This window comes from Cyrtonyx montezumae, unplaced genomic scaffold, assembly GCF_038088225.1.
Source record: "Cyrtonyx montezumae isolate F1298 unplaced genomic scaffold, pur_monq_1.0 scaffold_24, whole genome shotgun sequence".
In the NCBI taxonomy this organism is placed as follows: Eukaryota; Metazoa; Chordata; class Aves; order Galliformes; family Odontophoridae; genus Cyrtonyx; species Cyrtonyx montezumae.
In genome coordinates, this window is record NW_027071981.1 from 2,175,907 (window position 1) to 2,203,600 (window position 27,694).

Consider the following 27,694-nt stretch of genomic DNA (forward strand, 5'->3'; position numbering starts at 1 on the left):
TTCTGTTAGTGACTTAATTCTGTATTTTACACTCCTACGCTTAAGCTTTTCTTACGTTCTTTTCTCTTTCTACTTTTCTGCCTTTCAACACAGAGAGAAAAGTGTCCTTCAGTGTCTCAATATGAAGCCTTTATTTCTGAAGTAAACAAGACAGCAACTGTAGGAATCATTAATAAATATCAAGGGAATTTTTTACATCGTTCGTGACTAGAGCAGGCAAGAAATAAAAACCTACCTACCTTCCTTCCTTCCTTGAATCAAGGAGCTCTACTGGAGTCTACTGCCGAAAATTTGTAGATGGTCTTAGGAATGATTGCACATTGCACTGTTAAGATCTACTGAACAAGGGACAGTTCTCATCTCCCTAATGACCAAGAATTTTAAGGTCTCAAGAATTACTCCAAGAAAAATAAAGCAAACAATTTCTTTCATCTTCTGTTTATGAAATTAGCCACTGATTTGCTTAAGCTTCTGCTAATACTTAGCCAAAAACAAACAAACCCATAACTTGCAGTTTATATTTACTTCTGTAAATTTAAAATAAATGCTGTAGTATTTTGTTGAAAGCAACTGTATATACAGATACAAAAACCTCACAGCTTACTGGCACTTCCTGCCTTATTGGTTAGCATAATCTGCATGGAATGGCTCTTTAAAAAGTTTATGCTGATTTTTTTGTTGTTGCAAGAGAAATTTGTTTACATACATGAAAACATTTGATAACTAACTACAGTGGGAAAATGGGACTCGTGGGAAAATGGTATGATATAGAAGATGTTTGTCACTTGTGTTTTTCACATTCCCAAGTTATTCTGCGTATACATGTTGAGATGTTTTTGACAGGAAATTGTCAGGTATGATTTTTCTATAACTTTTATTTTAGTGTAAGGCTGTTTCCAACAAATGGCATTTCCAAGATAAGGCTGTCTTACGATGTTCATGTATTGACTAATTTCTTCTTTTATTGTTTGTCTTCTGACATGAGTTGATTGCAGCTTAGGTAGTTTCTTGATGGCAAAAAAAAGAAAGGGAAATAACATCATATGCATTTTACAATCAATTCTCCTTGAGGTTACCTTGTATTAGTAAGATACATTTTGTTGGTCATTGACTTTAATGTAAGTCAACAAGTGAGCTCAGAGGAAGTGTACCTGAGCTTATAAGCACATCTAACATTACTGTAATCCTAGGCACATTCATGTTTCTGTTCTCAAGGGTTAAATGATCTGCGTGACCTTCTCGTGTCTGATCTTCCACTGCAGTTCTCTGTTCAGGTAAAGCAAGCATGGCACGGATGTTCTCAGAACAGAGTGCTTGCATGTGGATCCCACTGCTGCTCAGACTGTGATACAGCCCCTGCAACTCCCTTTGCTTCCCGTTTCTTCTTGAGGCTTACAGGCTTTGTCACTGATCAAGTCGCAAGCTTTCGGGGACAGTTGGAACAGAGTTATTTTCCACTGGAAAGAGAACACATTTAAAAGCATACTGGCAAGTCATTTTTTTATTTTATATTAATTTTGTCAAAAAGGAAAAAAAAAAGATGAAAGTTCAGTAAGCTTTATAGAATTGGGAATTTTCTCCTGTTCTTTTCCTGACAGTGACTTCCATCTGAAGCACTTTGTCGTGATAGAATACGAAGTATTCAAGATCTCAGTCAAACAGAGCATTTTGTTTTGGCAATCTAAATGCCTTGTTCAGCCTGAGAATTTTTCCACAGATAATTTAAACTTTTTTGTCCCCTTGAATGAAACTAGGCCAAACATTGCAGCTCCACACCTTACAGAAGTTTGATTTTTCCTCTAAAGACGTTTGTGGTGTTTCACTATGTTTGTTAGTTAAATTTCAGTGTGAACTCGTACAGGTGTCTCATTCTGGTCCCTTTATTCTCGGTATTAAGATCTCCATTGCTCTAAAGGAAGCATCCTGAGTTTTGCAGAGTATCAACATAGTTCAGTGATCCCAGGAGCGACCTGAAGTCCAGAGCGTTCCTGACATCCAGTTCCACAACTTTTTTGCAGGCAGTCTGAGGTCAGTGGCATGTGGAATAACTTCCCATGCTGTAATGGATAGCACGTTCTTCTTGGGAAGGGTTCAGGGTGCTCCAGGCTGCGTGACAGCTTCCAGATGCCACAGGAGGGCAGCTGGGGGGGTGTGGTGGGCTGCACTGCAGGTACTGCTGTGTCCCTTTGTGCAGTCAGAACTCAGGTATTACTGAGGTTCTTCCTCTGCAAAGTGAGCCAGACAGAGCCCTGGTGTGCTCTCAGAGAGAATTACTGTGACCAATAAAAATGTGGTGTCAGGCTGCTTTCTCTGCCATTCCTGTGCTGCAGTAGAGACATAGGCATAGGGACCAAAGGAAAACTTGCCTTACAGAGTTCCATAGGCATCCTGTCACGTCAGTAGCCCTCACTGGAATCACAGCTGCTGGAAAGATAGTAAGTACTAGGAAACAAATACTAAATTTTGCTACTTTAAAGTTCATTTCAGGGCCTGAGTGTTGGTGGGTTCTCCTGGTACCTCGACAACAGAAGACTGATGCACTAGAAACTTTTAAACCCTAACCAGTTTGTAGCGTCACTTCTAAAACTCGCGTGAATTAACCCATAGTGCCAAACATGGTTTGTATTTGCAGCATCTGTGCAGCTGTATGTGCTTTGGCACGCCACGTACTCGGAGACCTGGGGGTATTGCCCTGGTGACGTGCAGCACGCTGCCCTCACTGCACATGGCTGTGTCACTTTTCCATGTGGACTCCCCTGACTTTTCATTTATTGGCTCTTTTCTGTATTCATTAAGTTGTGCAGAATTTTCCATCACAGCCAGGATGTTAGTCAACTGGTAACATGCACTGAAAGTGAAAACCCTTCATCCAGAAACCTTAAGTGAATTTCCCTTGTTTGAGAGCATCTGCAGCAATGTGGAGATGCAGCAGCAGGATTTGTCCCGCTATTGAGGTCAGGGTTGTGTGCTGCAGTTCTGCCCTGTGTCCCCCGCACTGTTCTTAGTGAGCTCTGAGCCACTGGTCAGCATCAGCACAGAGGACCTGGGGGATGTTGGTTTGTGTTCACAGTAAGAGCAAAGCGACACCAGGGGTACATTTCCATTTAGGAGATCAGACCAGAATACTCCCAGCACTTTTTTTTGGCAGACATTTCAGAGCAGAAGAGCAGTCGGGACATTCTCTGTGCTTCGATACAGATAAGTGTTTCCTTTCTGAACTGGTACAACACCATGTAAAACACCTCATCGTTCCATACAACCAAAAACCAAATTACCAAGTGTAATTTGGGAGCCACCTCTCCTCCTCTGAAACGCAGCCTCCCAGGAAGCAGCACAGCAGCTGTGGGACAGCCTACAAGAAGAGCACATCGTCATTTGCAGCCGGACTTGAGTTGCCAAATGTGTCACTGTTAAAGTTTACAGACTGTTTTAATACCGTACAATGTAGAATTTAATTTGCTTTGCTGATAGTTTGCTGAGTGTTTAGTAACATTCCCAACACATGTTATTTTGAAGCTTTGTCCAAGACATGGTGCAGCCTCAACAAAGGAGATCAAGTATGATTCTTAGAGGTAGATGATAATGTGTATGTAAATAATGCTTTATTAATAAAACTGCCTTAAAGGAATGTACCTGTGTGAAACAAAACTTAAAAAAACTCTTATTTAAAACTAATTTCCTTTACATATTGATTTTTTTTTAATGTTTGCCATTGTATACATTTATTAATGATGTTATTAAAATACCGAACCAAATAATTTTTATCCTTATTTTGTGTATATACATTTACACACACGTTTTCTGGAATCTGATGTTACTGGAAGGATATTGGTGTTAAGTGCTGGTCGTGCTTGGTTGGTAATGTGTTCAGTATTTCTTCTGAAAGGAAACCTATAAAGCTGTAGCAGAAATATTCTGGGCGCTGTGTAGTTTGTTCCGTGCTGTGTGTTTGTGAAGACTGTAACTGTGACCTAAACGCTATTTTCACCTAAAAGACACTGATTTCATAGCATGTTTAGAATGCACTGCAGATTTGCCACGTGCAGTATTTGAAGCTTTGATTTTGCTCCGTGGTTATTTTTGCTGAAATGAGTCTCGGGATCTCTTCTGATGGTGCAGGTAGTTTAGTTTTTAGGTTGTGGGATTTGTGAAGCGTAGGGATGTGCTGCTGTGCACATCTTTTATTCTTTTTTGCATTTAAAGCTTTCTGGTTTAAAAATCTTGACAAGCTATTAGTTTTTTTCTTTCTCCAAAGGGAAGGGAGAGTGCCAGTCAGAAGGCATAGTAGGTTTCACTTTTAAAGGTGCATACGAGTATCATGATACCTGCCTGCTTTAGTAGCACATCCATCAGCCCAGAGTTCCTGAGGCAGTTCAGTGATTACCTCACTTAAAAAAAAACAGGGGGAACGTCACTTTTGATGTTGTTCCTCAGCTCACAGAGCTGTGTCTTGGCTATGTATAATGAAATGGAGTCAAACTGGCTGACGTTTCCTTTTTATTTAAAGCATCCCCCTTTGTCACTGTTAGTAACAGCAGTGCTTCAAGTCCTTTCACAGTTTACTCTTGTGTTTTTCTCTTCCATTTCTACCTGTGCTCATCCTGTTGCTTGCCTTCTGGCATTTTTGTTATACCACAGACATCTCTGTGATGCAGTATTTGAAAACCCTTTGACCTGTCATCTCCAGAATGCTGTTCCTGTCTTTGGGTTTTACATGGGTACCTGTAACCACTTTGGCTGCTGAATGCCATGGACCTCCTGGTTCCGTCTTAAGTACAAAGAAAGCATTTGGAAGGAGATTTACTCATTTAGGCAGGAGAGGAGAAATAACTCAATTAGGAATTCAGTATTGAGAATGCATTGGTCTTGTTTCTGTGACAGCATATACTTTTCTGTACTAAATATATAATCTATTCAAAGCCAAATCAGCCTCCCCACAGCCTCTGCAACATTTGGACATTGATACGTTTAGTCCCCCATCTCCCGAAGGGCAAAACTCAAGTCTGTCTGCTGCCACACCATTCCTTGCACTTACATGGTGCTGCTTATAAGGGTACAGAGGAATAGGGAAGATGCTCATCCTCCATGGGTTGATGAGCTAGTAGAAACTGTGCACAAATCTAGTACTGTGCCAGGTCAGATTTATTTTCCTCCCAGAAATTGCCAGGAAATACCACACCCATGCGGGAACATGCAATAGTGTGGCTCCTTAGAGCCTTTTCTCTGGGTATTTGCATCCCTCCCTGTCTGCTCTCAATTCTCCTTCATGTTCTGCCATTTTTACAGAGGCACACTGTCCTACTGGGCCAATTACCAGAAGACTTAATGATGAGTTCCCATAGGGAGGAGACTGTGAAATGAAAATGCAACTAAAGATGTAGACAATCAAATACATTTCCTGTAGTGCAAATGATTTTCTATTTTCTAGGTGAAAACTATGAAAAAAGCAACAGAGCAGGAGAGAAATGGGTACAGGTGGAAAAAAAACCATGGACACCTCTGCCCTGCGTGCTGATAAATAGTTTAGATCTTTTAAGTTAACTTGTTATCTCTAAATTATATTTAGACCTTCAAGCCCAGTACCACACAAAGTTCCACTTTGTCCATTTTATTAATCAAGGTAACATTATTTGTAATGCCTTCTCATCTCGCTGGATGCTGGTAGCCTGCTAACATCTTCTCAACAATATTCTGTTGAATTTTCACTAATGTTCGTATTTTGTTCACCAAATTACACGATGTGGAAAAGAGCAGGCCCATTTTTCCACCTTGTCCTTACCATGAGACCTGTTTCGTGCCACAGAATGCCACTTGCACCTCACCTATCGAACGTCCTCTTCAAAACTTACAATGATCGGCTCATGGCCCGTTGATTTCACAAACTTCAGAAAGTCTTCAGGGCTTAAGCCCATGGTCGCAGCATTTGTCATGGGATGAAAATACACCTTCTCGTGGCCGCCCTCCAGGAAGGCGGCGTCCAGCACAAACATCACGTCCCCCTGGTGGTCGCAGAAGAGTGCCAGCGGCGTGGCACAGCCTTGGCCCACCCCCAGCTTTTCCAGCATCGCATTTTCGTCGGCAAATCTGAGGTTTCCACTCCCGAGGCCAAGTTTTTTTGCCAGGTGGTTTAAATTGACCTCCCTGTTGTGCAGGACGGTCACCAGCCAGAAGCCTTTCTTCTTTTTGTCTCTAAGGAAAAGGTTTTTGCTGTGCCCTCCTTTCATGTGTTGGACGTGGGGCATCATTTCTTCAACTGTGAACACCTGGAGAATCAAAATGTCACACCTAGCCTCAAAACTGTACTCTTTCGTGAAGGAACTTTAAAAGAACTCGAACAAAGCGGCAGGATACCTGCCTCAGCCATGCTGTACGTACAACGGGTGGGGTGCAAGGGACCCCACACTCCCACCCGAGCCGGGGCTGGCTGCCCCCCCACCCGCCACTCAGGCAGCCCAGGGCCCACCCGCGCGGCTCCCACCTCCGGGTGCTCCGCGGTGATGACGGCGATGCCCAAATCCCTTAACCGCTGCTCCAGAGCCTCCCGAAGCCCCGGCGCGGCCGCCATACCGCCGTGCCACGTCTTTACCCCGCGGGGAAACGCTGAGGCGCGACGCGTCACACCCCCCACACGGCGGCAGGGCGCGACGTGAGGCGAAGCCCCGCCCCTCCGCGGTGATTGGCCGTGAGCGTGTGGGACGCCGCGCCTGCGCAGTGAGCGGCATCGCGCTGCGCATGCGCGGTGTCCTCTCGTCATTCGGGGTATGCGCAGAGAGGCGCAGCGCGGGAGCTGGAGGTTGCGGTGGGTGCAGCGCGGGCTGAGCTCCGTGAGGATGGTACGGAGCCGCGTGTGACGGGGCATAGGGGAGCTACTGTGAGACGTAGCAAACGGAGTGGTTAATTAGGAGAAATAGTTAGCAGATCGGCTCACGGCGCGGCTGGTTGAGGCGGGACGGAGAGTGGACCGGCAGTGGTATGCGGGTGCCATCCACCGGCGCGGTGCGAGGCTTTGATGTATCTCTGCCTTGGAGAGGTGGGTTCAAAGGGTGGGCCGTGTGGGGCTAAATAAGAGGTTGGATGGTCGCTGCAGCAACTCTCCTGTGAAGAAAGGCTGAGGGAGGTGGCCTTGTTCAGTCTGGAGAAGGCTCCAGGGAGACCTCATTGAATCCTTCCCATACCTCAGGGGAGCTTATAAACAGGCGAGGGAGCAAATTTTACACATATGGATTGTACAAGGGGCAATGGCTAAACTGAAAGAGGGCAGGTGTAGATTAGATGTTAAGGGACTCAGTGATCTTTAAGGTCCCTTCCAACTCAAGGTATTATATGATTCTATGATCTTGAAACATTTAATTATTAAATCATGACTTAGCCTTGAACAATGTCTCTGTGCGTATGACAACAGTGATACCATGGCAGGGCTGCAGTCTTGAAGTAGTGATGTAGCTCATGTAAGTGATGCTTTGCAGATTGCTGTTACTGATGTGGACAGTTAGGTTGCAGAAGGGAAACTTGGTGCAGCTCAAGGGGCACAAATGTCCTGGTTTTTTTTAGGTCATGTCACAGAACTTGGAGTAATCCTTTTAGTAGTTTATGTTAAAGTTCAGTAGAGATGGTTGGAAGACTTCTCAGTTGTGGTGATATAAGTAGGCCTGTGTTTGAAATGGGAAAGTGAAAGGGACAGAAGGCAAAGCAATTCAGAAAAACAAAAAATGAACAGTGTTACAAAGTAGTTCAACTTTGTCAGTATCAAAAATCCTGTTTTGAAGCACTTTAGTGGTTGTGTGCTGTGTTCCTGTGAGTATTATACTAACAGAGAGCAACTTTTGTTGTGTCCTTTTGCATTTCCAGTGAGGAAATGAATCGAAGGCTGATACTGAAGTTTGAAAATCTGATCCATTTCCATGGTGCTTGCAGACAGCTGCACACTCTTTCCTGCAGGAGAGTTTGCAGAGCACAATGGAAGCCTGTACAGACATCCACATGTCCTACACGGTCCGTTCACCCCTATCCACAGTGCTGGCAGAAAGACAAGTTATTCAGAGTTGCCTCATCACCGTGCAGATATCTATCTGCTAAGGAGGTAATTAACAAAATCGTGTAATCTGTGGTTGTATGTGAAACTTCAAATTGCAAGAAATCAATCTGAGCATTTAATTACAAAAAAAAAAGGAAGCTTTATTAGTGAGTATACAACAGCTGTTCTAAGTTTCTGTGACAAAGTATACTTATTTAAGATTGTTAACTTCTCAAATTGTCTTTAAGTACTTTTATCATGAATCTTTCAAGGGGAAGAGAAAATGATTTCTTTTCCTTGTTTTGGACAATTGAAAATTAAAAATGTTTGAAAGTTTAAGTATTCAGCAGGATGTTTAAAGTCGTTCATTTCTCCTAATGTTGTCAACAAGAAGATGTGTTTGCACCATGCAGCTTGAGGCCACCCTCTTTTTTAATATTGTCTTTATTATTTCTTAGTTTATGCCAAGCTGTCTGTTCCTATGTACATGTCTAATTCCATGTAGGAGAAGAAAAAAGGCAGAAGGAAATTGCCGATGACCACAGGAGAAGTGGAGATAAGGCAGCAGATGACTGTTGAGGAACTTGCAAGAGGAATGGGTAAAGACGTAGGTGAGAGCTTCTCTGTTAATATTATAATTATGTAATTATTATATAATTATATTGTGGAAGGAGAAACATTGCACCCTGGTTTGTTGAAGCTGGACCCCTGTGAGTGCAGAGTTCAGGGCTAAGGAGAGAAGGCACAGAGGAGCATCAGCCTGTGGTCCAGCCCTTAGATACCTGCCTGGGAACAGGAAGTTTGATTTGTGCTCTTTTAAAACAGTCAGTTGATTAACTGGGGAGAGTGTGGTGCTAGGGGTGGTTTAAGAAGTTGCCCACAATGCTTTCTTCTTGTGATTCCCTGAAACCGGATTGCAGAAGTAGGCCTGTTCTTTTAACCCCATGAATCATTCCATTCCTACTTGTACAGTGGCTCAGTTTAATCATTTTTCAAGGATGTTCTAAGGAGTTATTAACTTGCTTTGACGTTTGAAATAATTCCACTCCTTTATAATTGCAATTCCTAATCTATTTTATCCAGTTCAGTACTGGCAAACTTCCTTCTCAGAAACAGAGAGAAACAAGAGTCTGTCACATCTCTCTGTGCTTCAGAGAGATTTGTAATGATGCTGAAGTCAGTGTGTAACAATTCTTGGTTATTGCAGTATGCTCTGTATTTCCACTACCAGAGAGAGTGACATGTGAGCAGATCTATCAGATTTTCTTCTTTATATCACACTGTAACTGTTCAGTTTAGGTGAGTTTCAGTTGTTTTCTTTTTATGGGAAAATACACTGTGAGAATCTGAGTGAAAAATAAGTTTGTAGCATTGAATGAGGCAGCCATTTTTCACAGACATTCTGGATAGAAGTTATTCCCTGCAGGTGCATAGTATAGGAGCTTTTAGATAAATCAGCTAAAGCAAATATGCTCTGTGAAACTTGTTGGTATGATCTAAACTGCTAACAGAGTAATTATGTCAGTGTGCTCCAGTCCTCTGTGCTTTTTTGATGGGATTATTGAATGTCTTTGTCTTTTTTTTCAGATCATATTTACGAAGCCCTGCTGTACACAGATATCGATGTTGATTCCCTAGAACCAGATTCCATTTTATATGAAGACTCTATCAAGCTAATTGTTAAAAAATCAGGAATGAAGTATAAGTCAGCAAAACTGAAAGAAGAGAAAGAGAGAGAAAATAAAGATGCGGTGAAACGGTGAACTACGTTCTTCCTTGTTCTTTTTATCCTATTTGTTTCTGCAAGTGTTTTTTTGTGTACTGTTTTCTTCTAACAGGATTTTGCCTTGCTCGTAGACCACCTGCAGACCCAGCATTCCTAACTCCACGGCCCCCAGTTGTTACTATAATGGGCCACGTTGATCATGGGAAGACAACATTACTAGACAGCCTACGGAAGACTCAGGTGGCAGCCATGGAAGCAGGAGGCATCACACAACACATTGGTGCTTTCCTTGGTATGATCCAGGTGTACTTATGTGTGTGTAAAGCCACTTGTGTGTAATATGACACCAAATTGGGAGGGAGTGTTGATCTGCCGGAGGGTAGAAGGGCACTATAGAGGGACCTGGATAGACTGGATCTGTGGGCCAAGGTCAACTATATGAGTTTCATAGAGCCAAGTGTTGGGTACTGCATTTTGGTCACAGCAACCCCAGGCAAACCTATAGGCTTGGGGAGGAGTGGCTCGAAAGCTGTCTGGTGGAAAGGGACCTCGGTGTGCCAAGGGATAGTGGGCTGAATATGAGCCAGCAGTGTGCCCAGGTGGCCAAGAAGGCCAATGGCATCTTGGCCTGGATCAACAATGGTGTGGTGAGCTGCACTAGGGAAATCATTGTCTCCCTGTACTCGGCACTGGTGAGGCCTCACCTTGAGTACTGTGTTCAGTTTTGGGCACCTCAGTACAGAAAGGACACTAGAAAGGACAGGTCCAAAGAAAGGCAACGAGGCTGGGGAATGGCTTGGAGAATATGGCCTGTAAGGAGCAAAGGAACTGGGGCTGTTTAGTCTGGGGAAGAGGAGGCTGAGGGGAGACCTCGTTGCTCTCTGCAAATACCTGAAAGGCAATTGCAGTGAGAGCAGGGTTGGTGTCTTCTCACAGGTGACAGGACAAGGGGAAATGGCCTCAAGTTGTGCCAGGGAAGGTTTGGGTTGAATATCAGGAAGAACTTCTTTACAGAAGGAGTTGTTAAGCACTGGAATAAGCTCCTCAGGGAGGTGGTTGAGTCACCGTCCCTGGATGTGTTTAAAAACTGTTTGGATGTGGTGCTCAGGGACATGACGTAGTGGTGGGTTGTTGGAGTTAGGGTAGCATGGTTAGGTTGTGGTTGGACTCGATGATCTTTAAGGTCTTTCGAACCGTAGGGATCCTGTGATTCTGTGATTCGTATCTTACGTAACAGGCTGACTTGCTGACAATTTGTTGGGAAAAATGTTGCAGCATACCCAGTTTATATGCAAGCAGTGAAGAAGGAAAGCATAACTTGTGATAACTGGAATGGAATAGAATAGTTCAGTTAGAAGAGACCTACAGACATCCAACTACCTGGCCACCTCAGGGCTAGCCAGAAGACAAACCACCTTACTGAGGTCATCATCCCAGTGCCTTTTGAGTGCTGGGCCCTCAGCCACCTGTCTAAAGAGCCTACCCAGTGTGTTTGACCACAGTGCTAATGGAGCTATAAGGGAGACATTTCTCCTAATACCCAGTCTGGACTCTGGCACAGCTCGGTGCCATTTCTGTGCATCCTGTTGTTGGTTAGCAATGAGAGGAGACCAGTGCTTCCCTCTGTTTACTCTGCTCAAGAAATAGAGAGCAAGATTACATGTTAGTCTGCTTTTCTCTAAACTAGGCAAATCCATGTGGATGGAACTTTTAAGTGGACTATCTGTGCAGTATTGGACCCTTTTGGATTATGAAAAATGCCAAGATGTCTCTTTGTATTCTGTGAGAAGAAAAAGCACCCTTGATCTCCATGCCAACAGTTACTTGTCTGCCTAAGAGATCTTTTTTCTTTCCCCTGAAAGTCTTCAAATGAGCAGTACTTAATTTACAAGAGGTCAAATTAAGCTATGTGAAATGCTGATTATAAAATATATCATTTATTCACAGTGCATCTGCCTTCTGGGGAAAAGATCACTTTTCTTGATACACCTGGGCATGCAGCTTTTTCAGCCATGCGGGCAAGAGGTACACACGTGACTGACATCGTCATACTGGTTGTAGCAGCAGAGGATGGAGTGATGCAACAGACTATAGAATCCATTGAACATGCCAAAAATGCAGGAGGTACTGTGCTGAACTTGTTCATGTTACATGTGTAGATGAGTGGAGAGCCAGAGAGTTAATATACAGGACGTATGTTGATGTGTGGCTCAGTGCTGAGTGCTTTGCTGCTCTGCACACATTTATTCACCACTCAAAGGAAACTGCTTGAATTTAGATCTGTAACACTTGTGAAGAAACTGCCCTTGTCCTGCTCCCTGCTCCACTGGGAACGTGTCTGAAAAAATGCTGAATGTTACAATGACACCTAAAGATACTGAAATATTTTTTTCAGGATTTGCCAGAAAAACATGCAGGAAGCTTGTAGATAGCTTTGCTTTCCTTTCTTTCCCCTCTTAACTAGAATAGTTCTTCCAAGCCTCTACTTAAATATTTCAGTTGTCTTTGGTTTCCTAAGGTTGCTCGGGGAACAGATGCCAAGTGAGCTGATCTGTAAGTCACAACCTGTTCTCACCTCTTATTACTCACCTCACTAGTAGCAGTGAGTTGCTGTTAGGTTAATGATAGGTTTGTTTTTTCATTTTAGTTCCTCTCATCCTTGCCATTAACAAGTGTGACAAACCTGAAGCTGATCCTGAAAGAGTGAAGAAGGAATTGCTGGCTCATGATGTGGTCTGTGAGGAGTTTGGAGGTGATGTTCAGGCTGTCAGTATTTCTGCACTCAAGGTAAAATTTTGGTCAAACAAATGATCATGTTCATGGATGTCTAGTATGTGCATCCATACACATTTTTATTTGACATTTGGAAGATGAGTGCTTATCTTTCTGGTATTTGACATGTTATCATGAGCTGTTGCCTCCTTTCAGAGTCATTTTGAACATCACACCTTCAGTGAGCACTGTTGATTCATTTTTCTTTGGGAAATGTAGTGAATGTTTTTCACGTTAATCCTAATTGTTGTTTCCCTATCATTTAGTGCATCATTTTTCCCTATCAAATAGTGTAGCCAGCAGGAGCAGGGAGGTGATCATCCCCCTGTACTCAGCTCTGGTACGGCCGCACCTCGAGTACTGTGTTCAGTTTTGGGCCCCTCACTACAAGAAGGACATTGAGGCCCTGGAGCGTGTTCAGAGAAGGGCAACAAAACTGGGGAGGGGCCTGGAGCACAAGTCTTATGAGGAGCGGCTGAGGGAGCTGGGATTGTTTAGTCTGGAGAAGAGGAGGCTCAGAGGAGACCTTATTGCACTCTCCCACTTCCTGAAGGGGGGTTGTGGTGAGGAGGGGGTGGGCCTCTTCTCCCTGATAAATAATGTCAGGACGAGAGGGAATGGCCACAAGTTGCGCCGGGGAAGATTTAGATGAGATTTGAGGAAACATTTTTTTCTCTGAAAGAGTGGTCAGGCACTGGGATGGCCTGCCTAGGGAGGTGGGTGAGGCACCATCCCTAGCGCTGTTCAAGAAGCGTTTAGATGAGGTGCTAAGGGATTTGCTTTAGTAGCTTAGTAGGTAGGGATGGTGGTAGGAGGATGGTTGGACTAGATGACCTTGTAGGTCCTTTCCAACCTAATCTATCTATGAATCTATGAATTTGCTGATAGTATAATTGATACATAATGTTTGTGCAAAATCAAAGTCAGTGATAGCACTACTTATGAAGACAAAAAATTCAAACACGGATGAGTAAAGATTTTTATAACACATACTTTATTACAGTAGCATAGTGCTGTAGTGTACTTACAGGGATGAGACAGTCAATTGTGTGCGCAGCTGATAGCTAAACATAGAATCATGGAATCATTAAAGTTGGAAAAGACCTCTGAGATCACATAGTCTAACTGTCAGCCCACCCCCAACATTTCCCCTGACCGCGTCCCTCAGTGCCACATCTGCAGCACCTCCAGGGATGGTGACCCCACCACTCCCTGGGCAGCTGTGCCACTGCATCACCGCTCTTTAGGAGAAATTTTTCCAAGCACCCAACCTGAACCTCCCCTGGTACAGCTCGAGGCCATCACCTCTCTTCTCTGCTCCCTGGGAGCAGAGTCCCACCTCACACAGCTTCCTTTCAGGTCGTTGTAGAGAGCGATGAGGTCTCCCCTGATCCTCCTCTTCTCCAGACTGAACAGCCCCATTCCCTCAGCCGCTCCCATCACTCTGTGCTCCAGACCCCTCACAGCTCTGCTGCCCTTCTCAGTGTTCGTTTTACAGTGAGGAGCCCGGATAGCACTATTTCAGTCCTTGCTTTTAATTTTGGCCAAACTGATGCAGCAGCATCTTAGACTTCCTGCTGTCTTTCTAAAGGCATCATAATCTTCTGAAATTTCCGTCATGTTCAAGTCCTTTGGAATTACTTTCCTTAGGCTTATTCAAACAGCCATCCATAAAGATGGTTTCTCCGTTCACCTCTGCAGCAGAATTTTGTGAGGTCTTTTTCTGCATTCTTATCTCTGTAGCGATGAACAGAAAGGGAAGGAAAGTGTCCTTAGTGATGTGTCTTGCATAATGGACCAGCCATCTTAACAGTCTGTTACTTGGTTTGCTTTATTGCCATCTGTGCTGTTGGTTTTGTGTTGGACTGTTAGAAGTCCTGAATTGAATGGTAGACCTTAGTGCTGATTTCAACTTCTGATCTTTTTAAATTGTGTGCTACTTTACTCTCGTTTTGTTTTGTTCCATACAGGGTGACAACCTGATGGTTTTGGCAGAAGCAACTGTTGCTTTGGCAGAGATGTTAGAACTGAAGGCAGATTACACAGGTCTGGTAGAGGGGACCATCATTGAGTCTCGCAAAGACAAAGGGAAAGGGTAAGTTATCTTTGTATCCATGTTCTTTACAGCGTTAATGAGGAAGTTTGTAACAGTGCTTTAATACTGTTCAGGTGGTTCAACGTTTAGGTTTAAAGTTGTACTTAAAAAAAAAAGTCACATAAAACTGAAACTGTTTGCAGTGCTTGTAGCTAAACACTGAGTCATAATTCTACAGCATAATGTAAAGAAAAGGCATTTATAAAGTGCTAGAGCATGAATCGTATTAATCAAATGAAATCCTTTAAGTTCAGGAAATATTTTTGAAAGATTTATCTGTTGGGCATTTCAACATCATTGAGAAGTGGAGGTGATAAAGCCCCTGGTCATGATGTAGTAGATAGGTCACAATCTGCAGAAGAACGTCTGACATTTTACTCTTCCAACTGTTATAGTCCTTTTGTGTATTAGGTGTGTTCTCCCCTCTTTAAAAATACAGAGAAGGCTGAGAAGTTGGGTTGGGTTTATTTGGGATTTTTTATTTATTTATTGAGTGGGGAGGTTCACTTCATGTGAAGCCATTCTGTTGCTGAAAGCTTGAAGACGTCAGATATGTTAATCTGCAGAAATGAGCAGTGCAGTCCAGGTTTGGGGCTTGTTGTAAGTCACATAGCATTTTTCTTAGCATGCTAATAAAACGTGTCACAGGAATATTCTGCCTGTGACTAATCACCAAAATGTTATTTTTTACATTGACCTATCTGTGATAACCCTGAAAATTGTTACTGTAGGTAATGGAGAGTCACTTGAATTTTGTCTTTTTTTCCCTCTGCTTTTCACTAGTCCAGTTACCACAGCTATCATCCAGAGAGGAACTCTGAGGAAAGGCTGTGTTCTGGTTGCAGGGAAGACCTGGGCAAAAGTGCGGCTCATGTTTGATGAGAATGGCAAAGCTGTAGATGCAGCTTCTCCCAGCATCCCAGTGGAAATCATGGGCTGGAAGGAAGTCCCTTCAGCAGGGGACGACATCCTTGAAGTGGAATCTGAGGTACAGAAAGAACTGTTCAACGGAAAACTCATACTGCAGGAAGGTGGGAAAGAAGGATGTAAGGGTTTTCTTCATATACTCAGAAAACATATGTGAACTGGTGAAAGATGGGTGTTGAGAAGCCTGAGTCAGGCTGCTTCAGAGTTGGCCTGGGACTTGTTTTAGTGTTCTTTGCTTTTAGAAAGGCAGTTTTCTCTTTCATATGACCCTGCTGTGACCTTACCTGGAGAACAGTCCAGTGCTTCGCAGTATCTGTGTTGTAATTTTATGAGAGAACTGGTTTCTGACAGAAGAGACAAAAGGATAAAATGGGGTTAAGGTGGAGATTTTCAGTGCGGTGATGTGAAAGATTATGTTTTTATGTTTTCATGCCCAGCAAAGGGCACATGAAGTTGTGGCCTGGAGAACCTATGTTGAACAACAAGAGAAGATGAAAAAGGACGGAGAAGTTATTGAAGCAAAGCAAAAAGAACACAGGATGGAATATGAGAAGAAGCAACAGGATTTAGCCCATTTGAGCTGGAGACAGAGAAAGGCAGCACTGTACAAGGCCAGCAAGCATTTAATGCCCTTAAAACCTAAAGAGAGAACAGAAATGGAGAAAAATGTGCTGTCAGTAATCATTAAAGGTGCTCTCCTGTTCTGTTTACTACTGCATTGATTCTGTGCTCCTCAAATCTCAGTCTGCAGCATCAGTTTAAAACAAACAGAATGTTTTCCATCAGTAAGGAAAGGAGAGGGTCATTGCTAATGCTTGTGGGTGCACGTGTGTAAGCAAGCTGTTTGAGTAACAGTACTGCATTAGCAGACCCGAGGAAAAGATCAGCTACGCATTAGTTGGTTTGACCACATGTTCAGTAGTGTATGTGCGCTGAAAGTAGTAGCTGAAAAGCTATGCAAACTTGACCTGAAAATAGCAGCAGATGTGGAGCTTCTAGACCTGTTCTATTTATTCATTTCACTTTTGTAATGAAAAGGCCTTTCCTGGTGTGTTTTAACACGCTGCCAGACATATAAAGAGTGCTAGGTAGCAGAATGCTTTGTTTATTTTGCATAGTGTGGAGTTGCCTTAATTCTACAGTATCACATTGATTGATGTGAATAGCACTACCATTTATGTACACAGGTGATGTGGATGGATCTGTGGAAGCTATTCTGAGCATTCTGGACAGCTACGATGCAGATGATGAATGTAAATTGGATGTCATTCATTTTGGAATGGGAGATATCAGTGAAACTGATCTAAGTCTTGCTGAAACATTTAATGGTGAGCGTATGTTTGAAAATAAATTTACAATTAGTAGAAACTTTTTCTCTAGTGAAATTGGTAGATCTCACCCTAGTTTTGTTCGTTTTGTAATAATTAATAGTATCAGAAATGTAAACTTGTAAAAGCAAACATTCAAATGCATACATATTAATTCAGTTAGGAAGAGGTAGGAATCTCACACAAACAGGACTGACAGGCTGTTGCCAGTAATTGTTAATGGCAGATAGTAGTTAAGACACTTCATTTCTCACTTAGGCTGGTTGATAATGGAGAGCAGGGGAAACAAAAGTAGCACACAAAAGCATCTCCTTTTGCTCAGGTACATCACTGGAATTGGTGGTATCAGTACCTGTTGCTCCTTCCTGCCCTGTGAAGCCCAAGAGTGTGGGGGTCACCAGACCTGTGCTGCTCCAGAGGTTAGGGAGGACGAGGCAGAGTTCACTTCCAGCTTATTTCTGGACAACCAAACTCTTCCCAGTTTAAAAACAAAGCTTTTCTCTATGTGGCACTGCGTATGCTGTAGTGGACTGCATAGTTTCTGCTTTGATATCTTCAGGTGAGGATGTGAGGATGCTTTTTGATGCAAGGTTAGTAGTATTGGATGTGCTGAATGCAGCAATAGTGGGGGAGGTTAAATGGTCCCCCCTTAAAGGCAGAGCAGATGTAAAATGATGGTGTTTTGTAATGCTGGCTGCTAGTGCTTGTCTTAACCTCTGCCACGAGTCCAACATTTCAGGAGGCAAATGCTTTCACTCCTTTTAAAAAGTGATCTCTGGTTATCAGTTGCTGATTGTTCTATTTGACAGGTGTTGTTTATGGATTCAGTGTGAAAGCCAATGAAAGTATTAAAAAGATGGCTGCTAAAAAGGGAATAAAAATTAAACTTCACAACATCATCTACAAACTAATTGAGGATTTGAAGGATGAGCTGAGTAGCAGACTACCCCCATCTGTGGTGGAAAATACAATAGGTGAGTTTTCTTTGTGTTAAATAACATCTTTGCTGTGCTGCATGGTGGCCTTACAATGAAGGGTTCCTGCTGTATCAAATATTTAATAGTTCTCTGGAGCTGCTTTGGTAAAGAGCTTGCTCAGTGGAGGAGTGTAGCTTGGTTTTAGTTATTATAGAGTTTGTTCTTCTCCTGTACTTCATACAGGTTTCTCTTTTTAGGGGAAGCTTCTGTTCTTGATACCTTCTCTGTAACAGTGGGAAAAAACAAAATTGCAGTAGCTGGGTGCAGAGTACAGAAGGGGCAGCTGGACAAGAAGATGAAATTTAAGTTAGTCCGTAAAGGGAATGTTATTTGGAAAGGTAAGTGGAATTGCTACAAACTAGCCCTAGCACTGAACACGAGTACTAGTTCCTGTGAGATGAGTGTGAAATGTGTGCACCTAGTCACAGTGCAATTACACGTGCTGTTCAGAATGGAACTGTTCAAAGCAGAGAGAGAAGCAGTGTTATTCTGCTATTCCCACCTGTTCTGAACCACCAAACCTGGTAGAAAAGCAGCAGCACAGATTCACCTAGTAGGAAGCACTGATGCCTGACTACCATTAGCTGCACATACTCATCATCCCTAGGAGTTCTTGCTTTCCTTCTGTAGCTGCATCTAAAACCTGAATGATGTCAGACAGGGAAAGCAAGGCGTCCTAGTGCTCTGGTGTTCTTAGTGGACTCTGACTCCTTTTCTCTCTAGGATCTTTATCATCACTGAAACATCATAAAGATGATGTCCAGGTAATAAAAACAGGCATGGATTGTGGATTAAGTTTGGACAGGCCTATAGAGTTCACTATTGGAGATGAAATCATCTGTTATGAAGAAAAAGAAGTTCAGCAGACAACTTCCTGGGATCCAGGGTTTTAAAACACAGTTGGATACCTAATGCTAAAGGTCATGCTCTGTTCCTTACTTAGCTTTATCATTAAATGAACTTAGAAAACAGCTTTTGTGCATCTCTGTACCTGATGCTTCTGTATTATTCCACTTTCAAACCTCATCCAACAGTCAGCTTCTCACCTTGGAGCACAAGATTACACTCATGACAAGCACTTTGTGTGTTTTTGAAGATAAGCTTAGGTGTGCTTATGTCTATTTTATGCACTAAATCTTTAGCAGCACACAGATCAGACTCACAAGTAGAGGTGGACAGGACTCTGGCCATTGAGAATTTCATATTTTCTTCTGGGATTGAATCAAGGTATAGAATATAAAGTTTAAATGAAAATCAGTAGCTCTTAAAAGAGCAGAATGCTATTTTCACACTAATGGACATGCTCTGTGGAGCAGGTATTACATCTCTATCTTAAATACGGGTTAAAAAAAAAGCAACAAGCTTTCCCTGAACAAACCACCATCTTTGGCCTAGAATAAACAGCTCGTATTGCATCTTCTCCAGTCCCTAGATTACTCAGTGACTTAAATGGGAAAGCTTTTCTGGAAGAATATAATTTAGCACCATATCACTGCATTCTAGAGCTATGAAAAATGTCTTAAAGGCACTCTTAAAGTTGGTGCTTTGGTTCTGGAGTCAGATGACTTCCCTGGAGGAGGCAGTTGCATCCAGAATTTAAAATCCTTCTAGTTTATTAGTGGAAATACCACACAGAAATCAATCCACACAGAGTACAGAACTTCAGAATTTTATTGTCCTTTACATTTACTTATCTTCTGGTTTATTGAAGCAGTATGTCAGACAGCACTTGCCACAGTAGTGTCTGTCGAAGTGGCTGGCCATGAAGACTCCTGCCCCACACTCCTCAGAGGGGCACTCTCGGCGCAGACGGCTGATCTTGCCGTTCTCATCCACCTGCCAAGGACGAAGAGGCACACCTCATCAACTATGCCAAAGAAAAGTACTTGAAAATAGTTTCTGTAAACGTTACTGTGTCAAAACTATCAAAGCAAAGCTCAATGGTGCCTGACTGCAGCTGTCCAGTTTCTCTTATCTATCATATGGGATAACTGCAGACAGGATTTTAAATAGGCCTGGTGCTACACAGGCTAGTCACACCTCACACACTGTAACCAGTCCCTCCTGCCTTGTCAACCTTCCTCTACATACCTTGTAGTACTTGAGCACAGCCAGTTTAACCTTCTTCCTCTTATGCTTGTTCTTCTTGGGGGTGGTGTAAGACTTCTTCTTTCTCTTCTTAGCACCACCACGCAGTCTCAGCACAAGGTGAAGAGTTGATTCCTATTTGTGAAATACACAAAATGAACTCTAAACGCTTTCACAAGCAAAGAGTAGCATTTAAACAGGTTTTTAATCTACAGAGTATTTAAGGATTTCAAAGCTCCAGCTAACTATGAAAACCCTAAAAGGATTTTTTTGCTACTTTATCTGCAAATGAATGTGCTCTACAGAACTGCATGCTGCCACACTCCAAAGCACAAGGCAGCTAAAATTGAATCTGTCATGTCTACGTTCCTCAGCTCTATATGGAGCTGCAGAATAGTTTCATGATGTAACCAAGCTAACTTGTTGCTGCGAACAGTAAACCGTTCTTCCACTTTTTTAGCACCACCACTGCTCCCCTGGCCTAAGAGAGGTTAACCCAGAAGTACGCAGCAGCTTCAAGTCACTCACTCAGCACACAGTGCTAAGAGCCAGGGCTGACAGAGCAGAAGCAATGGAAGCTGTTGGAAAAGCTCTGCTTCTGACTTGAAGCACGTGGCAGTCTCAGCATCTCAGCTGGGCTCAGCCTGGGCACAACACTGCAGCTGAGCACAGCCGCCATCCTGCTGTGACGGCAGCACCCAGCACCGTGATCAGCGCGGCACATCCTACTCACTTTCTGGATGTTGTAGTCAGACAGCGTGCGGCCATCTTCCAGCTGCTTCCCAGCAAAAATCAGTCGCTGTTGGTCAGGAGGAATTCCTACCGGTGAGACACAGATGGAGTAAAAGATATAAACCACGCACGGATCAAACCGAGAGCGCTGAGCGACCCGTCTCAAACTGACCTTCTTTATCCTGGATCTTAGCCTTTACATTTTCTATAGTATCAGAGGGCTCAACCTGCGGTGAAACAAAACAATGGGGGCAACTACGACAAAAAAAGCCAAGCCCACAGCAAGCCGAGCACGCGGCCAGGTGCCTTCAAGCAGCCCCGCCCGCCCTACTGCTCCCACGGGGCCGATCGCCGGGCTGCGGAGAGGCCTTCCCGGGCCGCCGCCCTCACCCGGCGCGACGGGGCCTCACCTCGAGGGTGATGGTCTTCCCCGTGAGGGTCTTCACGAAGATCTGCATGTTGAGGCCGGCACCCGCGGGGCTGAGGCGGCGAGGGGAGGCCGGGCCGGGGCCACGCGCGGCAGCGGAGCGGAGCTCAGCCGCGTCCGGCTCGTGGAATGGCGGCGCGCAGAAAGAGCGCGGCGCACTCACGCACGGGGTTTCCGCAGCGCCGGAGGAGGGGCGGGCGGGAGGCGGGGCGGTGGGCGGGAGAGCAGGACCCTGTTCTGTCTGTGTGGGGTTCTCACCTGGAGTGGAAACCATTGGGGAGAATTCTGCAGAAACAAACAAAATGCAGTATCAGAGACTCGAATCGTAAGAGAGAGCCCGTTTGAGACTTTGGCACCCAAGAGAAAACATTACATGTAAGCCTATCCCAGGGGAATCTGATATTCTGGCAGTGTGAGGCTCATAGGTTCATAAGGTTGGGAAGGACCTACAAGATCATCTAGTCCAACCATCCTCCTATCACTATCCCTACCCAACTACTAAATCAAAGAGGCATCCTTTCATGTTCAATATCTATTTTTAAATAACAGTAACAACAGTAATAATTACTGCATTGTAATATCCGCATCTGTATATCCCTTTGCTGGAATGTAGAAGAGCAGTGACACTGTAGAAATAGGGAGTTTTATACCTGAAGAATAATATATTCAAAAAGTCTTTGCAGAGGAGTGTAAATAGGTCTTCTCATCTATAGGATCTATAGAATATCTTCTCATCTAGGGGTGTAACCTTTATACAAACTATGACTGACGGATTTTTGAGCCACAGAGGATATAGATGTACCCAGAAGCATCTCTGGAGGCATCACTGAACACATCATCCACCTGCTTGAGCAAATCATTTTGGGTGGCAGAACAAGCTGGCTATGTCCTCTCAAGGCTCTGATGTATTCCCAAGGATCAATCCCCATCTCTTCACTTACAGCATCTGCTGAGCTCCCTGGCAACCACATCCAGCCCAACTGTTGACTGCTGCTCAGCCCTTCACACGGCTTTGCAACTGGTTCTGCTCCAACATCAGCAGCGACTCCACTACTGCAGGCAGCCCTATTGCATGGTGATAGTGGAGACTCTCCCCAGCCCCTCTTGGGACACACTTGCCACCTTTCAAATCAAAGGGATCCTATACTTGGAACGAGGTGGCTGGAGCCCCTGTGGGTGCCTGTGCCCAAGGGGTATCCATTCTCTTTGGCAAGCAAAATGGCACAGGGAGCCTTCCCCAGGAAAGTGGCCCTCATCACCTCCATCCTCTCTTTACAGCGTACCTCCCCACAGCCTGTGGAATGCTGCAACTCTGCTGTCGGGCTCCGGGTGCCCTTCTTACAACAGGAAAACAACCTTCCCTAGATAGAACGTCAGTTTGCTGAAGATTCTGAATTAATTGCTCAAGAATTAATAAAGAATTAATAAACTCAAGAATTTCAAGGGCAAGAGCTTGATAATTGGATCCATTCTGAATGGGTTTTAGTTGATGTCAAGCAAATCAGTTTAGTGCTTAGGAATTTGGGATATACTGAACAAGAATTGTTTGTTGGGCTTAGAAGTTTGCATTTAAAATTCCGAACTGGATGTACAAAGCTGTAAGGCACTTTTTTTTAATCTTTTCTTCTCTGTTAAGTACATACTCTAAAAGGCAGAGAGGGAGACAGCTAACACAGCTATGCTTTCTTACTGGTGAAGTGGTACTGGAATAAGAAGTGGGTTAGGGAAAATAACAGAACATAAACAGTTATGTACAGCTTTTTTTTTTTTTTTAATTTAAAAATGTTCTGCTGATGAAATTATCACTAGCTACCAGACCTCCTGGTGCTATAGAGTAGGAAATCCTTCACTATGAGGGTAGTGAGGCAGAGGCTGCCCAGAGGAGCTGTGGACACCCAGTCAGTGAAAGCCATTCTATGGTTCTACGTCTTGAAAAAGAAACACATTCCAGTATCCTTGCACGTTTCCAGGTGGCTTTTCTGTGTGACAGCAGATGGAGCTCTTAGCACAGACAAGTGAAGAATCCTTCTCGCTCTGCATGAATTATAGCAAGCACCAACGGTAGGGAAAGAGTTCTGAGAGTTCTCTTACCATCAAGTATTCATCACTGGACTCTTTTAGTACACATATGTGAGAATGTGTATAAGCATTTTGCTTAGCTGAAAATGTATTCTCAGTATGGAAGGAAGTTGTCAGCACTCAGGAATGGTGTATGGTAATGGCATACGTTTCTCCATTGCATTCCCAGCTTCTGTATGTTATGTCCCTGTTTCAGTATAGTGCTTGAGGGAGTTTAGCACTGACTTGGGTAAGGGAAACTGGTGAAAGTGCAACATTATTCTGATGGTTCTGAATAATAGGGCACTTTGCAGTGTAGGCATGACCTAATGCTTTGGTCTTTGTGTTGTGTTTTACTTAATAGTAGGTCAGAAGGGTCACTGTTGCTAGACTCAGTACAAGTTAGGTTATCATGATGATCAAACAAATTCTGCCAAGATACAATGCTATGCTTTGGCTGTGTGCATCCAGCTGCTCCTTGGATTTCTATGGGAACTGAGTGATTTGTGGACCATATTGCATGGTAAGAGCCAGTCCTGGAAGTCTTCACAGTGCAGTGACGGAGCACTGGCATAGGCTGCCCAGAGAGGTGGTAGAGTCGTCTTCTCTGGAGACGTTCAGGACCCACCTGGACACCTACCTGTGCAACCTGGTCTAGGGAGATGCTTTGGCAGGGGGGTTGGACTTGATGATCTCTGGAGGTCCCTTCCAACCCCTACAATTCTGTGATTCTTAGCCTGGACTGACTGCCAGCAGATTTGCTGGGTGTGTGTTGGCAGAGCCTGATTCTAGTATAAACAGGCAGAGTACTGAATATCATCTACTGCTGTCACTGTGCTATATGTTCCCAAATAACGGATGTCTCTATAATTAAGCTAGATACAACTACTGCTGGTTTATTTTATTTTATTTTATTTTATTTTATTTTATTTTATTTTATTTTATTTTATTTTATTTTATTTTATTTTATTTTATTTTATTTTATTTATTTTATTTTATTTTATTTTATTTTATTGTTAACGTTTTAGCTTTTTTCTAAAAGCTACTGGGCAAAAAGGTGGATTTTTCTCTTTATTGCTTCTTGCTGTTCATACCATTGAAATCAGTGTAGTCCTGCAGTTAAGAATGTATATACTGATTTAAATGCTCAAAGAGCAGTCTGGTGAAAAGGTCAGAAATGGTGACTTCTGTGGGATTTCTGAACACGGTGCATGTACAGGTTAGAGCCCCGAGCACTTATGACTGGATTGCAGTCTGTTTGCACATGCAGGTGAACATACAGTGGGGACCACGTGGTTTTACACCAAAAGCAGAGTGTGCAAAATGCTTATTTTCCAGGTTGAGCTTATTTCTAAGACAGAACCAAAGCATTTGTTACTGACACCTGGTGTTTTTCTTAGCTCAGCTTAATACCCCTGGAGTGACCACAGACTTCTATGCGTTCTGATTGATCTATTTAAAGATCACTGTGTCATTAGTTGTCACACTGATAAGACAGGGTGGGGCAAGCGTTTGATTTCAGGGGAACTGTATGTATTGTAACTCAAATTACAGCATAGGTTAGATAGGATTGTTGTCTAAAGGGTGGAAATAATGAAAACATCACTGGCATTCTTACAGCACAGAAGCTAACATCGTACAAGAAAGCAGTGTGGCTGTAACTGAGGTAATCCCTGGAGTGATTTTATGGTTCTTGGTTAATATTTTCAGTATCTGAAAAATAAGTGCTTGTTATTATTAATGGTGAACTAGACCCCCAAATTTCTTTTTCTTTACGGCCATTTTTCATAGATTCACAGAACTGTTTGAGTCAAAAGGGACCTTCAAGTGACATCTAGTCCAATCCCCTGCAGTGCACAGGGACACCCACAGCTCCATCAGTGCTCAGAGCCCTGTCCAGCCTGACCTTGGCTGTCTGCAGGGATGGGGCAACACCACCTCTCTGGGCAACCTGTGCCAGTGCCTCACCGCACTTACTGTAAAAAACTTCTTCCTTATATCCAATCTAAATCTCCCCTCTTCTGTCTTGAAACCATTTCCCCTTGTCCTATTGCAGTAGACCCAGCTGAAGAGTCTGTCCCCTTCCTTTTTACAGTCCCTTCAGATACTGGAGGCTGCTGTGCAGAGGTGATTTCTATCAAGGATACGTGACCAAATGGCAGGCCTGAGCTATGTGCTCTTTTAGTTGCCCAATTCATTTTCTGATTTTCATTAAGCATTCTCTGGAAGTTTTAGAAATGATACTGTGTAAGAAAAACAATGCAAGCATGGAGTTAAATGTATACAGTAGATCAAATGGAAAACTTACTGTGGAGAACTGTACTTGCGTTGCATTTTGTCTTTTTTTCTTTGAAGAAACTTCTTCTGTCTTGTAGTCAATTGTTCTAATCATATTTTTGTTTTTTAAGTGATTTAGATCTATGTGTCTTACTCTACAAAAATTTAAGCATTCAGCAAAATTTCCGGTTAGTTCATCTTGGGGTTAAAAAAACACTGTTGGTGATGATGGCCAAGCTCTGACAAGCTGACTTGATCATATCTCTATTTGGTTGGTGTGCTGCATTCCCCTCCTTCAAATGTAAGCCTCATGTGGGTCAGCCACCAATTCATATATTGGTTTAATGAAAAAATTAGGCTCTTTCAAGGTAGGTGCCACACTTGTGGTTTGGTTTTTCTGTCCTCTCATGTAGAAGAGGATTTGAAATTACAGATGTGAGAATGAAAGGAAATGTTATGAGTTCAGTTACATAGCCTAGCACCCAGGATTCTTACTGGAAGGAGGAAATAATAAGCCATACTTTCTGCCTAATTGGATTCTTCTCTCTTCCAATAGGTTCACTGGAAAAATGTGAAGCTCTTCCAAGATCCACTTCCCAGGTGAGTGTCCTTCCTGTAAATGAGCTGGTTTTGCTTCAAACTCCATTAAGAAATTTCACTAGGGCTTAAACAAGAGAGAATACAATTTCTGTTGCATTCTTGTCTTTGTGAGATGATTTTTTCTGATATTCCAGTAAGTTTCATGGACAGAAGGAGGTGGCTACAAATGAAGATAAGTTTTTGTATGCTTTAATGACAAAATCAGCCATAATGTGGGAGTTTTCTAAAGTTATCAAAATCAGTATAAAATGTTGTGATGCAGCTTTCCCCAAATGCAGATCACAGTTGGAGTGTTATCAGTATAAAGGAGTTTATTTGATGAACAAGTAAATGATGAAGATATAGATAAGTCATAAAACTGATATTCATGGGACCTTTTCAGGGAAACTATGTATTATTATTATTATTCAAAAGCCTTTTAAAAGTTGTATCTTCAGGACATTCCCTTTATTTCATGTTTTTTCTTCTGGTTTTCTTGTATCACCTCAGCCAAATTATCCTTCCTATCATAGAATGGTAGGGATCAATCTTACACTGGCCAGAGATGAATGATATTAGCCACGGTGTCTTAGTATGGCAAATAAGGTCTATTTCCATCCTGCTGCGGTCCCACTGGAGCCTATGAGTCACGCTAAGGATGCTTGGCTTTATGCCTCTTCCTTCATAAATTTTATGACTGTGAGCCTCCCTTCTGTGTTACAAAGCTATACAAGCAGTTTCCTGATTTTCATCATGACTGAAGCCTTTAGTCAGAAGGAGCTGTTGTAACAGCAGCGGTGGACTTACCTAGCCAACAAATTGAGATCTCCCAAGCACAATTACTTGTGTCCTAGATGTGTTTATGATATTTTGACAGGTGGATTCAAAACGTAGAGACATTCAGACATCTTAATCATTTTATTCCGCATTAATTGATAGAATCTATCTAGTCACAGTGTTCTGATTTTGGTTAATTAAAACTTCTCACTGAATTTAAGGAGCCACGAATTCTGGATTCTGCTTTGCTCCTGTGATATTCACTGTGTCTATTCTACTAGATGCCTGGAAGTGCAAAGGGATATCTCAGAAGGTCGCAAATCATGGGGAAAAATGTTCAAGCATTTGTTTCTGAGCTTTTGTGGTTGGGTTCTGTCAAGATTGAATTTGAGCTGTTTGATATTTTGTGCTCAACATAAAATAAATGTACTCAAAAACAAACAAACAAACAAACAAAAACCAACAACCCTGACATGTAGAAAAGAGCTATAAATATGCTGTAACAGGCAGCCAGCATACAGCTGCTGAAGGCAGGTTTGATAACCTGGAATTTTTGAATGAATGTTGCAGTGACATAAAATTTAGAAGGTCACATCATTTTTCAGTAACTCACAGTTAACCCCTGAAGCAGGTGGAACCTCTGACTGTGTTTATATGACACTATCTGCTTTGTTACTGTTCTGAAGTGCCATAGTAGCTGCAGTCATTTAGGCCTGATGATTTTTGTTCATGAAGTCTGGTTCTAATGGTTGTTAAGAAGCATCAGTGCAGATGATTCAGTGCTCTGTGCTCTGCAAGCAGTTGGTTACGGTTGTTTTGATCATAAACCCTCATGGGAGTGGGGAGGCAACCCCTTGTCTTTCATACATTTTACTTTAATAAAACAGTATTAGTAAAGAAATCTGCTGAGTATCTTG

At 42.9% G+C, this 27,694-nt stretch overlaps 4 protein-coding genes across 7 annotated transcripts in view; 2 read left to right on the forward strand and 2 right to left on the reverse strand.

The window, feature by feature from the left end:
• CCDC88A (coiled-coil domain containing 88A) overlaps positions 1-27,694 on the forward strand; it is a 271,485-nt gene that overhangs the window by 65,304 nt on the left and 178,487 nt on the right. The window contains exon 34 of one of the 4 annotated variants that reach the window (XM_065739443.1): positions 94-1,127. The exons of the other annotated variants lie outside the window; for them this stretch is intronic. The gene's annotated coding sequence lies outside the window, so the exon portion shown is untranslated. Of the gene's footprint in view, positions 1-93; positions 1,128-27,694 lie in introns of those variants that run through there. 4 annotated transcript variants of the gene reach the window in all.
• LOC136050465 (prolyl-tRNA synthetase associated domain-containing protein 1-like) lies at positions 5,426-6,575 on the reverse strand. The gene is made up of 2 exons (XM_065739370.1): positions 6,479-6,575; positions 5,426-6,263 (listed from the first exon to the last, which is right to left on the reverse strand). The coding sequence occupies exons 1-2, from the start codon at positions 6,563-6,565 to the stop codon at positions 5,823-5,825; spliced, it is 528 nt and encodes a 175-aa protein (XP_065595442.1). The 5' UTR covers positions 6,566-6,575; the 3' UTR covers positions 5,426-5,822.
• MTIF2 (mitochondrial translational initiation factor 2) lies at positions 7,848-19,049 on the forward strand. The gene is made up of 13 exons (XM_065739461.1): positions 7,848-8,080; positions 8,520-8,625; positions 9,602-9,773; positions 9,872-10,032; positions 11,688-11,864; positions 12,388-12,527; positions 14,483-14,607; positions 15,391-15,595; positions 15,972-16,224; positions 16,722-16,862; positions 17,672-17,836; positions 18,037-18,177; positions 18,563-19,049. Exons 1-13 carry the CDS (start codon positions 7,856-7,858, stop codon positions 18,730-18,732), a joined length of 2,181 nt encoding a protein of 726 aa, XP_065595533.1. The 5' UTR covers positions 7,848-7,855; the 3' UTR covers positions 18,733-19,049.
• Positions 19,430-21,154, reverse strand: RPS27A (ribosomal protein S27a). The gene is made up of 5 exons (XM_065739430.1): positions 21,070-21,154; positions 20,832-20,886; positions 20,661-20,746; positions 19,931-20,062; positions 19,430-19,675 (listed from the first exon to the last, which is right to left on the reverse strand). Exons 1-5 carry the CDS (start codon positions 21,115-21,117, stop codon positions 19,526-19,528), a joined length of 471 nt encoding a protein of 156 aa, XP_065595502.1. The 5' UTR covers positions 21,118-21,154; the 3' UTR covers positions 19,430-19,525.